At 44.4% G+C, this 20260-nt stretch overlaps 1 protein-coding gene across 1 annotated transcript in view; it reads right to left on the reverse strand.

Moving 5' to 3' along the window:
- Positions 1-327: 327 nt before the first annotated feature.
- LOC141273767 (protein ELYS-like) overlaps positions 328-20260 on the reverse strand; it is a 105631-nt gene continuing 85698 nt past the window's right edge. The window contains exons 29-33 of the mRNA XM_073686105.1: positions 18867-19036; positions 14951-16397; positions 6882-7021; positions 6682-6788; positions 328-745 (exon numbers count right to left, since the gene is read on the reverse strand). Coding sequence (XP_073542206.1) covers positions 565-745; positions 6682-6788; positions 6882-7021; positions 14951-16397; positions 18867-19036 — 2045 coding nt within the window. The 3' untranslated portion in view covers positions 328-564. The remainder of the gene's footprint in view (positions 746-6681; positions 6789-6881; positions 7022-14950; positions 16398-18866; positions 19037-20260) is intronic.

Here is a 20260-nt window from a genome sequence, read left to right on the forward strand (position 1 = left end):
TTAAAACCTGAAGCGGGAAAAAACTGCATATAGAAACAGTAAACAGGTTCTACAATAGAAATGAATAGGAAGAGTCTCAAGCATTTAAGTGATATTGCAGGTTTTTTTTAATGGACCAACTTTCAAAAACCGTGTGAATGTTCCTTTAAAATGTAGCAGACTTTCTGTGCACAAAATATCACATCAGAAAAAATGCAACATTTACATTAAGTGGATTTATGGCCTTTGCCTTAAAAAGGTCAAGGATGCAGTAAATTTCAGAGAGTCATTATGGAAAACAATGATTAAGTTAAGAAAATGAAACTGAGTTTTATAATAAAAGTAAAATATTGTTAATTCTCTCATTTATTTAACATATTAAGAAGCTATAGATACATTTTTTACAAAACGATACAAAATAGAAAAAATGTCTGGGAAGAAAATTCTAATGAAATATTAAACTTCAAGCTTTTAAGACCATTTACAATAATTTATATAAATTATTCTTCCCAGTGAGCCGATTTTAATATTTTACACAGTTTATTTTATTTTACACAGCACATTAAAATCAACAACGTTCATCAATCATCTGATGTTCCTGCGATTGACTGGTTTTGATATAATTTTCCTTCTCCTGGTTTTCCTGGACTGCTTTCGATCAGAAGCTTTAGATTTTAAAGATGAAGGCTTTGTACTTTCTGAATCACCAGTTGCCTTTTCTGGGGGTGACAGCAGCTGAATCTTTATAGGAGGGTGATCTTCTGCCCTATAATATTCCAGAAGTAACAAGTTGAAGTGCACAGGAGTAGTAAGTACATTACATGCCTATAGTGAACAACGATGTGTTAACATTTTCTATGTATACAGGTATGGCTCTGCATCACGGATTGCCATAGCAGACACATAGTAGACGCAGGACGAATAACTCTGCATGCAGCACTATCAAAAGTGAGGAACACCACAACAGTGCCCATTAGAAATCAACAAGGCCAGTGGGGGGTGCTATTGAGGTCAAATAAATAATCTGACACTGGGTAGTGGTTGCAGTTACTTATGGAAACTGCACCACAGATGTGAAAAAAGTCACATCTGAATATCCTTTACTGTGCCCCTTCTAAAACTTATTAGCCAAAACTTACTATGTTCAATGTGTCTAAAATGCAAATATATACAGAATCATATCAAACGAGCCCTTTGACGTTTCTGGTAAAGACAGCAGAGTAGGTCCATATAGCTCATACATTTGGAGAAAGTAGTGTGGAGGACAGAGAGCAAACCATTTCATTAAGTTCATTAAAGGGGATATCTGGGACATTAAAAATAGGAATGAAGTTGCTGAATCAGGCTACTACCTGCCTGTTGTACCCGGCGCCGGTCATTGACCGCTCCTGCTGGAGAGTCTGCTTCCCCCTGTCAGCAGAGCAGCAGTTTCTCCTCCTGTTGACAGGACGGGACCACTGGTGTCATGCTGATTGACGGCCGGCTTCCCCCAAATAGGCAGCAGAGCGCCAGCTGTCAATCAGCATGACACCAGTGGTCCCGTCCTGTCAACAGGAGGAGAAACTGCTGCTCTGCTGCGGTGACCTCAGTAGAAGCCTGTGACTGCTTTGGGCACAACAGAAAGGTACATCGCAACTACCTGCCTGTCTGTGGTTAGGCACTTTTTTTTTTTCGAATCCCGTATCCCCTTTGTCATATTGGTGAGCACCATCTCTCAATACTGCGTCAAACTACCAAATTTACATCCAGATGTTAGTTCACTTAGTACATAAGTGTTCCCAAAACTGTAAAATGTTAGTGTATGCATACCGTGAGAGTCTCAGAGCAGAAATCCCACCTTTGTTATTAAACTATTCACATTAGCATATACCACTTAGAATAAATATAGAATAAATGAGAAAAAAAGGGGGAGAAAAGGGTCTGGTAGTAAAGAAAGTGAATAAAATGAAAGTTATTTTGTTAATTAAATAAAATATTAAAATACGGTATTTTTCGGACTATAAGGGTATGTGCCCATGATGCAGACTTTAAGCAGAAATTTCCTGAGCGTTTTTTCCTCTCCCTGGCAGAAAAAGGCATACAGATTTTACATGCGGTTTTTCTGCCAGGGAGAAGCGTTTAAGCGTTTTTACATGCGCTTTTCCAAGCGATTTTAAGCATCACTTGATATCTATAATATAACACTACAAGTGTCCCTCTGTCTGAAGCCTCGATAGACTGTGCAAGCGCGACACGCCTGTGCAGTCTGGCTCCAGACAGAAGAACGCATCCAGCCGTTACAGGTAAGAGGAGGGTATGGCACCGGAGATCACGGTATGCGTAGACACTGAGCACATACCACGATCTTCAGCGCCATATTTACCTGACCGGGAGGAGCGCTGCTGCGGCGCCTCTCTTGACCCAGAGATCGGGGCAGGAGTGAGGCATCGGAATCGGCACATGCGCATAGAGCTATCCGGCAGCATTTTACTGAAGACGCATTTACAGTGTGTCTACAGCAAAACGGCGCCGGACAGCGCGGTATGGGCACGCGCCGCACTCCTCCACCGGCCTCCGGCAGAACAGGACACAGCAGCGCTGGAGCACAAGGAAGAAAGGCGAGTATAAGTGTTTATTTTTTTGTATGCGTACAGCGTGAAACTGATGAGGGGTAACACGAATACAAAGATTGGGGGGGGGGGGGTGAGGGGTACCATGCATACAAAGATTGGGGGGGTGAGGGGTACCATGCATACAAAGATTGGGGGGGGGTGAGGGGTAGAACACATACAAAGATTGGGGGGCTGAGGGGTACCATGCATACAAAGATTGGGGGGGGGGGGCTGAGGGGTACCATGCATACAAAGATTGGGGGGGGGGCTGAGGGGTACCATGCATACAAAGATTGGGGGGGGGGGTGAGGGGACCATGCATACCAGGATTGGGGGGTGGGTGAGGGGACCATGCATACCAGGATTGGGGGGCGAGGGGACCATGCATACCAGGATTGGGGGGCGAGGGGACCATGCATACCAGGATTGGGGGGCGAGGGGACCATGCATACCAGGATTGGGGGGCGAGGGGACCATGCATACCAGGATTGGGGGGCGAAGGGACCATGCATACCAGGATTGGGGGGCGAAGGGACCATGCATACCAGGATTGGGGGGCGAGGGGACCATGCATACCAGGATTGGGGGGCGAGGGGACCATGCATACCAGGATTGGGGGGCGAGGGGACCATGCATAACGGGACTGGGGGGCGAGGGGTGCCATGCATAACGGGACTGGGGGGCGAGGGGTGCCATGCATAACGGGACTGGGGGATGAGGGGTGCCATGCATACCAGGACTGGGGGGCGAGGGGTGCCATGCATACCAGGACTGGGGGGCGAGGGGACCATGCATACCAGGATTGGGGGGCGAGGGGACCATGCATACCAGGATTGGGGGGCGAGGGGACCATGCATACCAGGATTGGGGGCGAGGGGACCATGCATACCAGGATTGGGGGCGAGGGGACCATGCATACCAGGATTGGGGGGGTGAGGGGTACCATACATATATACCAGGACTGGGGGATGAGGGGTGCCATGCATACCAGGACTGGGGGATGAGGGGTGCCATGCATACCAGGACTGGGGGATGAGGGGTGCCATGCATACCAGGACTGGGGGATGAGGGGTGCCATGCATACCAGGACTGGGGGATGAGGGGTGCCATGCATACCAGGACTGGGGGATGAGGGGTGCCATGCATACCAGGACTGGGGGATGAGGGGTGCCATGCATACCAGGACTGGGGGATGAGGGGTGCCATGCATACCAGGACTGGGGGATGAGGGGTGCCATGCATACCAGGACTGGGGGATGAGGGGTGCCATGCATACCAGGACTGGGGGATGAGGGGTGCCATGCATACCAGGACTGGGGGATGAGGGGTGCCATGCATACCAGGACTGGGGGATGAGGGGTGCCATGCATACCAGGACTGGGGGATGAGGGGTGCCATGCATACCAGGACTGGGGGATGAGGGGTGCCATGCATACCAGGACTGGGGGATGAGGGGTGCCATGCATACCAGGACTGGGGGATGAGGGGTGCCATGCATACAAAGATTTGGGGGGGGGGGGGTGAGGGGTACCATACATACATACCAGGATAGGAGTGAGGGGTGCCATGCATACCAGGATTGGGGGGGTGAGGGGTGCCATGCATACCAGGATTGGGGGTGAGGAGTGCCATGCATACCAGGGTAGGATGGTGGGGACAGGAGGGGGCAGGACATACCAGCATGGGAGACCATATACCAATAAAAATGCTCGCCACCAGGGCGTAGAACGGGTTCAATAGCTAGTGTGTATTGATCCTTTAAAGGATAGCAATATGATTGAGACAGTTATTGAAGTGCCACCCAATAGAGAACAATGTTGCACTTTATTTCCTACAAATTGAAATGTTCAGGAACTTTGATACAGTGTATTATATGGAGAAATCTGTATAAGAAGCATGAGTGAATATATTACAGTATTAATGATATACTATATCCAGACTTTGAACAACAAAATAAGTTTAAGTAGTATAGAGGAAGTCCCCGACTTCCAAACATCCAACTTACGTATGACCCCTAATTACGTATGCCTGTTAAACAAAAACATACATGATTAAAGCTGACCTCTCCGGCTATTGTCTGATCCTCCTCTTTTTGCCATTGCGCGTTGCTTCTAAGGCCTTTTCACTATGGATTAGGACTTCATGACACATCCAGACCGCAGGTCACTGCATGTCATAAGGTCTTGTATGGAATTACTGGTCTATGGTGAAGAGACCGGAGAAACAGCACGCAGCGATGCAGAAAAGTGAATCGGATGGTGGGTGCCGAAGTGGTCAGGTATGACTGAGACTGCAGACTTGTGAATCCTCCCAGGGCACGCACTGTGTGCTGCGAAGATTCGCCGTTCTCTGCTCCGGGAACAGCGGTCAGGTATGTAATATGCATGCTTCCAGGCTGAACCAGTCTAGTGGGCGCGACCTCGCTCAATACAACTGTATTGAGCGAGGTCGCGCCCACTAGATGGGTTTTGCCATGGAGAATGCATGTAGAGTACCTTACCGCCGTTTCTGGGGCAGGAAACGACGAATCCTCACAACACACAGTGCGTGCCCTGGGAGGATTCACAAGTCTGCAGTCGCACAGAGTGACTGCACACTTTTCATTTTAAACCAGACAATCCCTTTAATGGAATTAATAAATAGGTGTTCATAAAAAACTGTCAAAATTGAAACATTTATTTTCTGTAAACCTATTCCTTGTATTTTTTCCCTCTTCCCCTTTATTCTATAATCCGTAAATTTTCAGCAATCAGGTCAGACCACCTAGATATTTTGCTCCTATTAAATAGACGTCAATCAGTAATGCCAGATTCTACTGGTAAAGCAGATCCCTAGGTGATATCCTAATAGTCCTTTTTTCTTAGCAGTGGTTTAGTTGCTTTAAGTCCATAATCAGTTTAATAATTTTATTATAGCTTTCTATAGACTTCTCTATATAACTTGGTGAAGGGTGATGTTTGAAATGCCAGACATGAACACTGACGGCGCCCAACAGTATAAGGTAATGGACATTGCTCCTAAAGCCACTGACTATAAAAAAAGATGAGGAGTGGAAAAGTAGACTAACACGCAAGACTGCTGTCAATCACCAATGTGCCTTATTGAAGCCATCCCATGGAGGTGGCACAAATATATTTTAGCATCTGCTGTTAAGCATACTTACCCTGTCAGAATAAAGGGCCAGATTCATTAAAACTGGAATTTTGTACACCAGTCTTAATGATGGGTGTGCAGAATTAAAATGTGCAAACCCCTTATGAATTCGGTACACCTCATCACGGACATGCATCTTGCCAAATATGCTACTCCAGCCAGCAATCATGCCAATACGTTCTCATGGATTACTGCGCATTTTATACTGTTTATATACTCAAAGCAGTAATCAATCATTGAAGAAAAGCGTAGGGCTTTATCTCCAGTGCCAATGTTTGAATGTGCTAGTCTGTTCTTACATAGGAAGTGATCAGGGAGTTCATAACTGGATCACTCTCAATGCTACATATTTACTAGCCAACCAATAATGATCCACTGATGAGAGTGCGATATGGGAATAGATGGTCTCACAACTGAGACTGGTTGATTAGATAACGTATAGAATCAAATAATATAGGACCCACTAACTATTAATGGGAACAAACTTTTAAAAAAGGGAGTTAATGTTAGTCGCTCATGGGAGAAGACTTTCATAATTGAGACTAATATTTAATACAGCATTCACAGACTACATTTGGTACAACATTTCTAGATATTTGTGATTCAGAATCACCTTATTTCTTAATAGAACTAATAATAGTTAGATTTTAATAATATGACTCCAATTGGATTAGATCGTGAATCCAGACAAACTGAAGTAACATTTCTGCTGTAAGGTATGAGCAATTTGTAATAAATTTGTCAAGCAGGTGTTGCAATATTCTGTCTCGCCCCAGTTCCAAGTAATTTGGTGTAGCGGCCAAAACTGCTGTGAAAACTGCAACATCTAAGGTATTTTAAGGCTGAATTCTGGTGGTTACACATTGATGAATCAGGCCCAAAAGTGTGTATATATGTAACAGGTTAGATGATTTTACCGAAATTAAGAAGGAAGGAAAACACTACAACAAATACTTACTGGTCGTCTTCCTTTACTCGGCATTTTGAAGGTCTGCCTCTTGGTCGCTTTAGTTCTGGTGTGTCAGGAACATGAGCTATTTCATGCGACTCCTTAACAGTTACATCCTAAAAATTAGGGAAACGCATAATTAGGGCTTAAGATTTTCTGCAATGTAAAAGGAAAGGAAAGCCCAGCAACATAAAACAATGATATCCGACCTTTTCTTCCAGCATTACACTGGTAGAGAGTTTTGTCCTTGTTGTCCTCCTTGTACTTCGAGATGGTGGAGAAAACAGGTACTCTGAAGCTATTGGTGCTGGCGTCTTAGTGGGAGAAATAAGGAGAGCTGTTTGCTGAGCTGCAGAGGGAACAAACAAGTTCATTACGTGAGAAATAGATGTTCAGTTATTGTTACAAGTATGTCCATGTTTTTTAAAGTACTGGAAAGCTAAAAATGTGCCCATGGAGCACAAAGATTGAAATTTATGAAAACAGCAACACAGCGGCTTTTTTTCTAGTTTATTTGTTGGACCTGAAGACACAAGATTGGAACAAACTGGTTTCTTCCACATCAGGTTTCACAAATTAATGTAGCCAGAAGTGTAGGTTCACCCATTATTGATAACATAAGAAAAGTTTGGTTTGTAAATGCCACTTAATTATCCCGATTATTGATCCAGAGTTACATTCTACATAAATGAGCGGCACTCAAATAGCTAGAGTTCTGCTCACATGCAGCAGATATGTAGTAGGTGTCGGAGGCATCAAATCTGCTCCATAAAGCTTCCTGGGGCGGCTTCTCCAGTGTGAACATGGAGTTTTACACACAATTTAGATGAGGCTATGTTCACACATTGCGTTTTTTGCTGCGTGGTTTTTTTTTCTGCAGCAAAACCTGATCTCTTGCCAGGAGGTTTGTTCAGGATTTTCTTGTTTTTTTGCTTGTTTTTTGGTGCGCTTTTTTCACTGTCCTTTTGTCTCTTATGCATGTACATAAAATTCAGTGAAAAAATGACAGCACAGAACTAGCTGAGCCGTTAGTGCGGCTCTGGGTGATGATGCAGAGTAACTGGGAATCAGCACACAAATGTAACATTTATCATTCTAACTGTAAGATAATGTTTAAACAAAACTATGCTAAACCTAAAACTTGGTGCCTTAGATGAACCAGTAAAGTCTCATTCAGACATCTGTTTAACATGGTCTCCATAATCACAAATAGATCATGCAGCCATAAGTGTATGTGCACACGTTCAGTATTTGGGTGCAGATATTTCTGCATCTCTTGGCAGAAAAAAAGCACGGTTTTTGCATGTGCTTTTTTTTACAGCAAGGAATGCCTTTTGGAGCTAAAGATATTTGAAAAAAGATACGTGGGACATCGCTTTAACCCTTCTCTGGTTTTGCGCACCTTATTCCATGAGCCATAACTTTTATTTTTTTTCAACATGTCCATGTGAGGGCTTGTGTTTTGCAAGACGAGTTGCACTTTTGAACGACACCATTGGTTTTACCATATTGTGTACTGAAAAACAGGAAAAAAAATTCCAAGTGCGGCGAAATTGCAAAAAAGTGCAATTCCGCCTTTTTTTTTTACCATGTTCACTCAAAGCTAAAACTCACTTGCCATTATGATTCTACAGGTCAATACGAGTTCGTAGATACCAAATATGTATATGTTCTCTTATTTGAGTGGAAAAAAAAAATCCAAACTTTGTTATAAAAAAAAAAAAAAAAAAAAGGCGCCATTTTCCGAGACCAGTCGAGACTTTATTTTTCGTGGTCTGGGCCGGGTGAGGGCTTATTTTTTGTGCATCGAGCTGATGTTTTTATTGATACCACTTTGGTGTAGATACGATCTTTTGATAACCTGTTATTGCATTTTATTGCAATGTTGCGGCGACTAAAAAAAATTTCATTGTGGCATTTGGATTTTTGTTCTCGTTACGCCATTTACCGATCTGATGAACACTTTTTTTATATTGATAGATCGGGCGCTTCTGAAAGCGGGATACCAAATATGTGTATATTTGATTTTTTTATGGTTTTATTTTGAATAGGGCAAAAGTGGGGGTGGGAGTGATTTAAACTTTTAAAAACATTTTTTTTCTACTTTTTACTTGCTTCAATAGTCTCCATCTTCCGATCACCTGTGTTACACATAGCAGGGCATTAGTCCCGCTATGTGTAACAAAACTGCTCATCGGCTGTGAACGCCGACCGCCGCTCATAGCAGATTGGCTATGACAACCACAGAGGTCGCCTGTAGACTCCGGGTTGTCATGACAACCCATCGGAGACCCCCGATCATGTGACACGCTTCCGGCATGATCATGTTAAATGCTTTTGTCAGAATTTGACAGCAGCATTTATCATGTTAACAGCTGCGGGTAGATCGCGATTCCACCTGCGGCTGTTAGGGGCATGTCCAGATCAGCGGTCATTTGCCCGGAAAGGTGCAGGCTCAGCACCGGAGCCCGCACCAAAAGGGGAGACACGACATGCGCTGTACATGTACGGAGCATGTCGTGAAGGGGTTAAAGAAAGTGTTTTATTCTTGGCGTGTGTGTTTATTTCACTGTTTACTTACAAGTTTAGTAATAAGGGTGTCTGGCTGACACCTCTTCATTACTAAACCTTGGGCTTTATGTCAGCGACACCTAATCCCATTACCCTGATGCATCAGGAAGAATCTGGGCTAAGTGCCAGAATTGGAACATTAAATATGAAGTGTCATTTCTGGGGCAGCGGAGGGCTGGTATTTTTTAGCTTAGAAAGAGCTATTAGGCCAATATGTCCCCTGGCTATTAACAGCTCACAGCTGTTTGGTTAAGCCTTTAGGGCACGTCCCCACGATCAGGAACCAGCAGCGCGCTTGGACTACGCCCAAAATGCTGCATTCTAATGCTGCACTTGTTTTGTCAGTACATGTGGATCCACTGCATGTAATGACATTTCAATCGGTCAAAATCTGCAAATTGACATGCTGCGGGTGAGTTTACACAGCGTCAAAAACAAGCAGTGGGCATGGGATTTCTTATGAAATAAAATGAATTAAGTAAAATAAATGGTGTGGGCACCCGCGTCATTTTCATATCCAGCAGAGGGAAACCTGGGGGCTGATATTACTAGCCAGGGAAGGGGCAATTAGCCAAAAATGTTCCCTGCCTATTAACAGCCCACAGCTGTTACCTTCGCGTTTACTGGCTAGATACAAGAGGGACCAATGAAAAAAATTGACGTAGGGTCCCCATATAAAATCTGACCAGCAAAGGCTAAACCGACAGCTGTGAGCAGATATTAATAGCCAAGGAAGGGGCCACGGATACTGGCTCCCTCCGAGGCTAATAGTATCAGCCCTCAGCGGCCCTAGAAATTGCGCATCCGTAAGATGCGCCAAATCTGGTGCTTAGTCTCCGCTCTTCCCACTTGCCCTGTGGCGGTGGCAAGTGGGGTAATAATGTTGGGGTTCATGTCAGCCTTGCATTAGCAGCTGGCATGAAGCCCAGGTTAGTAATACCGGGCGTCTATAAGACACCCCCATTACTAACCACATAGTATGGTTTTGAAAAACACACGGACTGAAAAAAATCCTTTATTTGAAATAAAAGTCCACACGGTTTTAATCATTTATTTAAAAATAAACAGTTATATTTACCTAACGCCTAATCCCCTGAAGCCATTGTCATCTGTAAAAGAAACAGAAAATAAAAATACTCACCTAACGTCCAATCCGCTGAAGCCAGTCACCTGAAAAAAATAAAATAAAACTACAACCATATCCCTCATCTGTTCGAGGTGATGACATTATCCACAGTGTCCCACGAAGATTTGGGTCAGTTCTAGAGCAGTCACAGCAGGCTATACATGGACACAGGAGTATAAAATCGCTCCTGTGAGTGCACAGCACTGAGCTGCAGGGAGAGAAGTCACCGGAGTTCAATCAGCTGATAAGCTCTGGTGACCTCACGGCACCACTGCTGCATGAGAATTTTCTGACACAGCAACGGTGCAGTAAGTGAGGTCACTGGAGCTCATCAGCTGATTGAACTCTGGTGACCTCTCTCCCGGCAGATCAGCGCTATACACTGCCGGGAGCGATCACACTCCTGTCAGTGTATCGCTGGCTGCTGGATGATCTGATTGCCGTGGGACACTCGGGATTATGGCAGATATGTGAGTATATAGTGGTTTATTATTGTTTACAAGTGACATGGGCAAAGGGAATTAGGCAAAACCACACAAAGTTGACATGCAGCAGTTTTAAACGCATTGCAAATCCTGACTAGCGTTTTTTGCCCAATTCTTAGCGGAAAAAATGTTGCTAAAACGAACAGTGTGCACACAGCCTAAGGGTATTTGGTGCAGAAAATTCTGTATCTCTTGGCAGGAAAACGCAGCATCAAAAATGTTGCGATTTTGCCTAGTTTTTTCAGTGCATTCAATGGTTGAAAAACGCAGGCAAAAAAGCACAGAGAATTGACATGCTGCAGATTATTTTCTATACTCAACATGTGCATGACAGTTCAGGTTTCTCATTCACTTTGCTAGCACCAGGTTTTATCACAAATTTGCGCACAAAAAAACCCGCAACAAAAAAAAAGCACTAAATCTGCAACATGTACACACAGCCTAGGGGTATGTGCACACGGTTGGGACTGGCAACACTTTGAAAGCAGCATACTTTATGCTGCGTCCAAATCGCTGCACGCGGGTGAATCCGCATGTGTAAATTGAACCATGCGGATTCACCGCAATCAATAAATTGTAGTGATCTAATTTCTGTTGCGGAGACTAGCCTGCTCTGCAAGAGAAATTAACATGCTGTGGTCTGGAAAGACGCACCGCATGTCCGAGGGTGATCCGCAGGTGCACAGAGACGCATAGTGGGAATGGGATATCTTGAAATCCCATCCACTATACTGTAACATCTGGCCACTCCGGATTGCACGCAGCGCTAGTGCGCTGCTTCCAATCCGCAGCGATTACTGATTGTGCGCACGTACCCTTACACTGAAATAATTGACATGCTGCAGATTTAAAGCTGCACCAAATCTGCAAGTCACAAATAAGCAATGTCTGCATGAGACTTCAGGATTCTCATTCACTTTGCTGGCTTCAGGAAATCCTTCAGGTTGTGACAAATCTGCACTGAAAAACGCAGCAAAAATGGCAACATATGCACATAGCCTAATAGTCTATGGTGAGGATCATGTTTTTGTGTGTCTGATTTTGTTTAAAATCACGGATAAAATCCAATCAATACAAATATATGGATCTGAAAATGCTATCAATATGCAGTTTTTAACATTTGGAAGGTAGAAAAGGCTGTGATTTTTTTAATGCATACAAGAAAATTACTGCTGAAACACTGACTGTAAAAAGGGACATAATGACCAAAAACTGAGGAATGTCCGATTCAAAATGCTGATGAAATAAAACAGACATTTAAAGGGAACCTGTCACCCCCTGGGCGATATCAGCCCTCAACTATGGGCATACCGGGTATAGAAAAATAAATCTATACATACCTGTATGGCCCATAGCAGAGGTCTGATGGGAACCTGTCACCCCCCCCCCCCCCCCCCCGGTGATATCAGACCTCTACTATGGGCATGCAGGTGATAGAAAAGTAACTCTATACTACCTGTATGGCCCATAGCAGAGGTCTGATGGGAATCTGTCACCCCCCCGGGCGATATCAGACCTCTACTATGGGCATACAGGTGATAGAAAAGTAACTCTATACTACCTGTATGGCCCATAGTAGAGGTCTGATGGGAATCTGTCCCCCCTGGGAGATATGAGACCTCTACTATGGGCATGCAGGTGATAGAAAAGTAACTCTATACTACCTGTATGGCCCATAGTAGAGGTCTGATGGGAACCTCTCACCCCCCCCGGTGATATCAGACCTCTACTATGGGCATGCAGGGTATAGAAAAGTAACTCTATACTACCTGTATGGCCATAGTAGAGGTCTGATGGGAATCTGTCACCCCCCCCCCCCCCGGTGATATCAGACCTCTACTATGGGCATGCAGGTGATAGAAAAGTAACTCTATACTACCTGTATGGCCCATAGTAGAGGTCTGATGGGAACCTGTCACCCCCTGGGCGATATCAGACCTCAACTATGGGCATACAGGGTATAGAAAAATAAATCTATGCATACCTGTATGGCCCATAGCAGAGGTCTGATTGCAAAGAAAACCACTTTAATCAATTCTATTTTGTACAGGCTTGGTGTCTGGGGAACGCCAAGCAATCCCCACCGATCTGCTTATTATTCCCCAAAATCCCCACCTCTCTGCTTAATTATCATATCCCCCCACTCCCCTGCACGTCACAGGACTCTGTGTGGTGCACTGTGCTCCCTGACTTCCGGGCACGCGCAGAGGGCCGCTCACATAGAGCACGCTTTGCTTCATCCCGGCCTCGACTCTCCGTGCACTGTGCTGCAGGGTTCTATTGCGCAGGCGCCGGGGGTCACTGTCACTTTCCGGCACCTGCGCAATATAAACCTGCGGCGCAGAGCACAGGTAGACGGGGCCGGGATGAAGCAAAGCGTGCTCTATGTGAGCGGCCCTCTGCGCGTGCCCGGAAGTCAGGGAGCACAGTGCACGTCACAGGGTCTGTCACAGGGCCCTGTGACGTGCAGGGGAGGGGGGATATGATAATTAAGCAGAGAGGTGGGGATTTGGGGGAATAATAAGCAGATAGGCGGGGATTGCTTGGTGTCCCCCGGACACCAAGCCTGTGGAAAAAAGAATTTATTAAAGTGCTTTTCTCTGCAATCAGACCTCTGCTATGGGCCATACAGGTATTTATAGATTCACTTTTCTATAACCTGTATGCCCATAGTAGAGGTCTGATATCGCCCAGGGGGTGACAGGTTCCCTTTAAGGCCTTATACTTCTCTAGCAACTCTAAAACGCAATACATCTTCTGTGGTCAAGTTGCATCTTGTGTCTCGTTTCGTAACTACAGCCATGGATGAAGAGTAGGAGCCCACCAATATCGCAAATGTTCCTCTAGCAAAGCTTTAAATGATTAAATGAATGCAGCGTGTCTATGAAACAATATATGTGTGGGATTTCTGCACCCATGTGTTGTGCTACAGGTAGTTCCCACATGCACAGAACTGCTGTAACAGTTAGGAATTGCTATTAGCTGCAAATACACAGTTTTAAAACCTCAACTGAAGGATACAATTTAACAGGCCATACTTTAGTATATATACAAGTAGACAAGCTTTCCCCTACAAATTAACAGTAAACTTTACATCCAATGCTTTGTAAACCATACATGTTTCAGACACCCAAAAGAAAGAAGTGAAACACTAATGGTTTCACTGCATTTTCAGGTGACCTTTCAGAACAAACTGATGAGGGTACAGTACATTAGGAACACTATTTCTAGCCATTATGACTTGCACAGGCATTTTCAGCAGTTTTTACCTCTGAACTAGAAGATGCAGCAATTTCCCATGTGCTTTTCGGCTTTTATTTCCCTACAGTTTCCCTTGCCTGCCCTTTTATAACAGCAAGTGTAATTTGTTATCTCACCACAGACAGATCAGTATTGAGAATACATCAGTGCTGGGAAACAAAGTGGCTGATAAGTGGAGAAAGAATCATTTTTCTCTAATAAGATATATTACAAAAAGTTTCTGATCTCCATTTTTACTTTTGATTCATGAAACAAATAAGTGGTTTTAAAAATCAATGTATTTTCCAAATGGTCCTTTTGGAACGCAATTTTTCCTCCAAGCAAGAGAAGACTCTTTATATGATGTTTTATTACTTTGCCAGAATTCTTTTAATCTATACTTCATTCTATGTTGTTTTTGCACTTGCTATGTGAACACTGTGGTGCAATTATGTTAAGACGATCTTCCTCATTTCCTTTTTTTCCCCCTCTCTTTTTCTTTACTCTTCCTCCCTACCCCATTTTCTCTTTCCCTTTATTTGGTTGCCTTTCCTTTCCCTTCATCCCTTTCCAGACCCCTTGTTCGCTATACTGTAAAAATTTCCTAATAAAAAGAATTTTAAAGAAAAAATGTATTTGTCTATCATGGAGAATATCAGATGGCTGAAATACTCCTGCACGTTAGGGACTATGTCACAGGTTCAGCACCTATACATAGTATGAGTCTACTAAACCATGATGTTTCTATGGGGATCAGAGTTTTACCCAGTAGTACCATAATCCACATGTTGCGTCAACATTAAAGTTTCTTAGCATGGAACCATTATTTTAACAGGAAACGGAGGTCTAAACAAACCTTTTGGTTTTCTTCCACGTCTTGGTGTAAGTGATGAGAATGCAAATTCAACAGGAGTGGCATCTGGCATTGTAACAATGTTAGCTTTAGTCCTTGTTGAACGGGTTGTTCTCTTCTGCTCTTCATCGACATCAGCAGAAGCCTCTATATCTGTTTTACCAATAGACTTTTTTGCAGTTTTTCTAGAATTGACTGTGATCACCTCTTGTGCTGTGACAATATTGTCATCTGTATCTTTTTTATCAATCTGATTTTCTGATTTGACTCTAGACCATCTTAAGAGTAGCCTTTTAGGAGAATGAGGAGGGCTGGAGTCAGGTTTGTTGGAAGCCTGTGAGGCACCAAGCTCAAAGTGTTTGACCAACTCATTCACAACTTGTTTGTTCCTTAGTCCCCTTGTACGTGTAGAAACAAGTGGTTCAGTCTCAACATTCTCAATGTTTGATTCACTTTCCCTCTCTTGTAGTACTTTGGACGATCTAGTAATTCTAGTAGGTGTTGTCGGCATTACAGTTTTTACATCCACAATATCTCCTGTATTTATGTGGTTATCCAATGCTGCAGCTTTTCCTCTGCGGGTTCTAGCAGGAGAGGCTGGCATCTTTGTTACAATTTCTTCTGTAACAGTGGTTTCCCTTTCTGTGGACTGAGTTTGATCAGAAGCAGAATTTTTAGTTCTTCTAGAAATTCTTGTGGTAGTAATGGATGGTTGGTCCTCTTGTTGGATTGATAATGTTGTACTTAAGTTTTCAGGATTATCCTTGGTTTTTCTACTGCCTCTTTTAGGGGTTGTAGGAAGTGGAAGGGTATTGTTGGTATTGTCAGATACCTTAGTAGTTCTCCTGATACTTCTGCGAGAGGTTGGAGGCTTTATTAGTATAGTAGATTTGCCTTCAGTTGGAGAAGTCTGAAATTCATCCAGATTAAGCTTCTGCTCATCTACTTTTTCAGGGGGTGTTATCCTTAGAACTGTGTTAGAGTTTGTTTGCTTAACCTTGTTTACAGGTGTCCTAGCGATATCGTGTGCATTTCTGAGTTTCCTTTCAGTTTCATTTTCAGAAACTGAATCACTATTAACTTCTTCCGTAAAATCCTTATCCCTATTTTCTTTAAGAGCATCGAGCACGTTTTCTGCAATGGCTGCATTGATAGGCTCAGGCATAAAAGGCAGTGTTTCAGTAACCTTAGTCCCTTCCTCAGTGCCAAGAGCCAAGGCATTATCACAAGTTTCATCACTGCTAACTGTAGCTGTCAAATTGACCTTTTCATCACTGAGATCACATGGATCCATTGACGGTGCTTTTAAGGTTTTTAAGGCAGATTCATAATTGTTGAAATAATAAAGGTCAGCATTATTCTCCCCATTAGGGTCTTCAGCGGCTGAACTTATTTGTTGATATGTCACCTCTGGTTCAGGGGCTTTAATATTCACGGTGTAATCCAAATCCTGAGAAAAAAACAACTTATAGTGTTTATAACACATAGTGACAGTTGATAAGTAAAAGAAAAGACAAGTTAGCAGTCATTTTGCTTTGCTGTCTGCAGGAGAGGAACTTGGTGTCATCCGGTTGTCTAGATCAGTGGTCCCCAACCTTTTTTGCACCAGGGACCGGCTTGAAGCAAGATCATTTTTCCATGGCCCAGCAAGGAGGGGGTGGGGTGGGCGGGGCTTTGGTCATATGGGGGCGGGGTAATGGAGGGATTTGGAGTTTAGTGCATACTTATCATATAGTGTAGACCAGGTCCCCGCCAGGAGCTATGCCAGGAGCCCCACATAATGTGCTGTGCCAGGAGCCGCATCACTGAGGCCCCATCACGCCCTGCAGCAGGACAGGGCAGCTGTCCTGACAGCTGCTGTTCAGCTGCATTTACTTCATCCCAGGGGCGGACACAGACTGTAGTGGGCCCCTGTGCAAGAAATTTTTGGGGGCCCCCCCCGCCCTTCATAAGGCAACAAAGTTATGTAAACATAACCCCCCCATGTGCATCTCTCACCCCCCCATGTGCAGCTCACCCCCGTGCATCTCTCATCCCCCTCCGTGCATCTCTCATCTCTCCCCTCCCCCCATGTGCATCTCTCATCTCTCCCCTCCCTCCCATGTGCATCTCTCATCTCTCCCCTCCCCCCCATGTGGATCTCTCATCTCTCCCCTCCCCCATGTGCATCTCTCATCTCTCCCCTCCACCCCATGTGGATCTCTCATCTCTCCCCTCCCCCCCATGTGCATCTCTCATCTCTCCCCTCCCCCATGTGCATCTCTCATCTCTCCCCTCCCCCCATGTGCATCTCCCATTCCCCCCACTCCTAGTTAATTGTATTTAAAAAAAAATAAAACTTGTTATACTTACCCCCATGCGATCCCTGCAGAATCCTGGCGCTCGTCCAAATCGCTGACACCAGGTTCTCCTGACTTCCGGCCATGTGACGGCGCCGTCACATGACCGGAAGTCAGGGGAATCATGAAGGTGCTGCCGCAGCAGCGCAGCGCTAAGATGTCCCGGACCCGGCGCTTAGCATGCTGGAGTCAGGGCAGTCATGCCCTGATGGCGGCCCTGCTGGAGGCTGGAGGGGCCCCCTCTCCCCGCGGACCGGCTGAAAAACCCCAACGGCCCGGTCCTGGTCCGCGGACCGGCGGTTGGGGACCTCTGGTCTAGATGACTACTTGCTCTTCCTTATAAGTGGAAATATAATTCAAAGTCAACAAGTATATGAAATTATTCATGCAATACAGAGGCGTAACAGAATATTGGTCTTGGCCACAAAAAAAGTAAAACCATACCTTTATGTCCCCTGATTGCAAAGCATTTTTTTGTTTGCACCTCTGTTAACATTACTCATTCATTTGTCTGATGAATGTAGTGCAGAGTGTCAAAGAAGCATGAAAAAGACGCTGACAATCATCATAGCAGCGCCAGCAGAGTAATATTTTGACATTTAGACTATTTTGTGTCCTCTTAGGACATCAGAACAAAGCAATTTAGCAGAAGACATAGAAGATTTGGATGCCACCAAGGAGAATCAAAAGCTCCAGGTACAGATAAAATAATCTTACGATAACGATTTCACGGGATGACACTACTGAGGCCAGTTGGACAGTCCCCATACTGACGGGTGAAAACTGTCCTGTTGCCAATTCAATCAAAATTATGTCATTAGATCTGCAAACAAATGGGGCTGCAGCAGAAGAACAGAGGCAAGCAAGAGAAAAAATAATGGTCTGCAATCAGAGTAAAGGAATAAAGGTGTGGTGCTAGGTAACAGAAAATAGCAGCTAATATCAGTAACACAATACAACATAAGAACACTATAATAATGGAAACTCTTGTAGATACACTTATGACAACCAGCACTGCACACCAGAAAGCTAGCATTATATGAATACAAGGTCGTTGTAGGTTAAACCACAGCGGTAAGGTTTGATTTTATTTAAATATTATAGTGTTTAAAGGGAAGCGGTCACCAGTGAATCGGGCTCTATGATTGCAGTCAGGTATGTTCTTCCAGTAACTGCTCTGACATTTCAGAGCCGGCTTCTCCTCCTACTGGTTTAGTTGATTGAAAGGCACACAGATGGGAAAGTTCAATCGACGAGAGCAGCGCAAGGAGAAGTCGGCTGGGGCATGGCGTCGTACTAGTCAGGTCTCTCCTTATGGTCCCTGACTGGCTCTTCAAACTAATTGTTCTCTCAAACACCATTGTGTTTAAAAGAATGACATACCTGGCTGTAATACAAACGGAAAGCTCTAGGTAAAATGGTTTTGTTTAATAAAAAATGAACAAAAAAACCCTGTTAGAAACAAATTTTACATAAAAAAAAAACAACAACAAAAAAGATAGACAATGCATCGAAGCCTAACTTTTTCTCACACTTCTACAGTAAGCTTAGAAGCAAACTGTGGTAACCATTATCATTACCTGAATCTCCGCAAAGTGAGAAAATAGGGGTGCGATAGAAGGAATTTCCTTAACAATTAGAACATTCTCCTCCATAATTTGCAGCTCAGATTCATGCGCTTTCTTTTCTTGACCAAGATTTTCAGAATGGGTACTCTCAATTTCTTCACTATCATGAATACTAATCACAGCTGAAGAAAAGAAATATATATAATTTTTTTTTTTTTTTTCAAAAAAAGGGCCGCCATTCAAATACATACAAGCTGTTAATACTGAGAAGTGCAGATACCCCTGTCCATTTTACCATTTTCATTTCCAATCTGGTAGAACAGGGTTCCCCAACTCCAGTCCTTAAGGCCCACCAGCAGATCATGTTTTCAGGATTTCCTTACTATTATTTTGACCGATTGTAGTGTCATTATATGCGGTGGTTTCACATGTACAGACAACAAAAATGCGGTATTAGAACACAGCGTTTTGGACGCAACAAAAATATGCTGCATTCAAAGTGCTGCTGAGTGCTGATCGGAGGGACGTAGCGGCTAATGAACCAGCAGTGAGCTGTTATTTAATGGCCAGGGACCAGGCACCTTCCCAGGCTAAAAATACCAGCTCACAGCAGCCGCATAATTTACATGAATAGAAATGCTAATTAAGACTGGGTGAATGTGACTAGCTTTTGAAGTACAAAAACGTTGTAAAAAACGCATGTAAAACACCAAGGTTACTTATCGGTAGCCGGTTTTTCCTGAACCCATGACAGCACACCTTGAGAGGGTTCCGCCCCACCAAGGACAGGAAACGGTCTGAAATAAAAGGGAGGTACCTCTCTCTCGCTTCAGTTGGTTTCCTGTTCTTGATGGGAACCAGTCTGTGGAAGAAAAGAATGCTGTACCTGGATCTGTTCCGGTGTAAAAGAGTGGGCACCGGCCTGTGCACCGGGTTCCAGGCTTCAGAAGCGCCGTCCAAGGCGCAGTGGTCTGCGGGGAACCGGAGCCCTGCTCACCGCCTGCGCACGCTCGGACACGGCCCCAGGGAACCATGGACGGCGCTTCTGGAGCCTGGAACCCGATGCACAGGCCGGTGCCCGCTCTTTCACACTGGAACAGACCCAGGTACAGCATTCTTTTCTTCCACAGACAGGTTCCCTTCAAGGACAGGAGACCAACTGAAGCGATGGAGAGGTACCGCCCTTTTATTTCAGACAGTTTCCTGTCCTTGGTGGGGCGGATCCCTCTCAAGGTGTGCTGTCATGGGTGAGGGGAAAAAACGCATGTAAAATCTGCATGTAAAATCCGCATGCGATTTATCTGCCAAGGAGAGACAAAAACGCTCAGGAAATTTCAGCTTCAAATCCGCATCGTGCGCAAATACCCTTACACAGGTGATGGAATTACTGCCTGTGCAGGTAATGT

The sequence above is a fragment of the Phyllobates terribilis genome, unplaced genomic scaffold (assembly GCF_046119375.1).
Source record: "Phyllobates terribilis strain yellow unplaced genomic scaffold, ASM4611937v1 Scaffold_5__5_contigs__length_657084704, whole genome shotgun sequence".
NCBI classification, from domain to species: Eukaryota; Metazoa; Chordata; class Amphibia; order Anura; family Dendrobatidae; genus Phyllobates; species Phyllobates terribilis.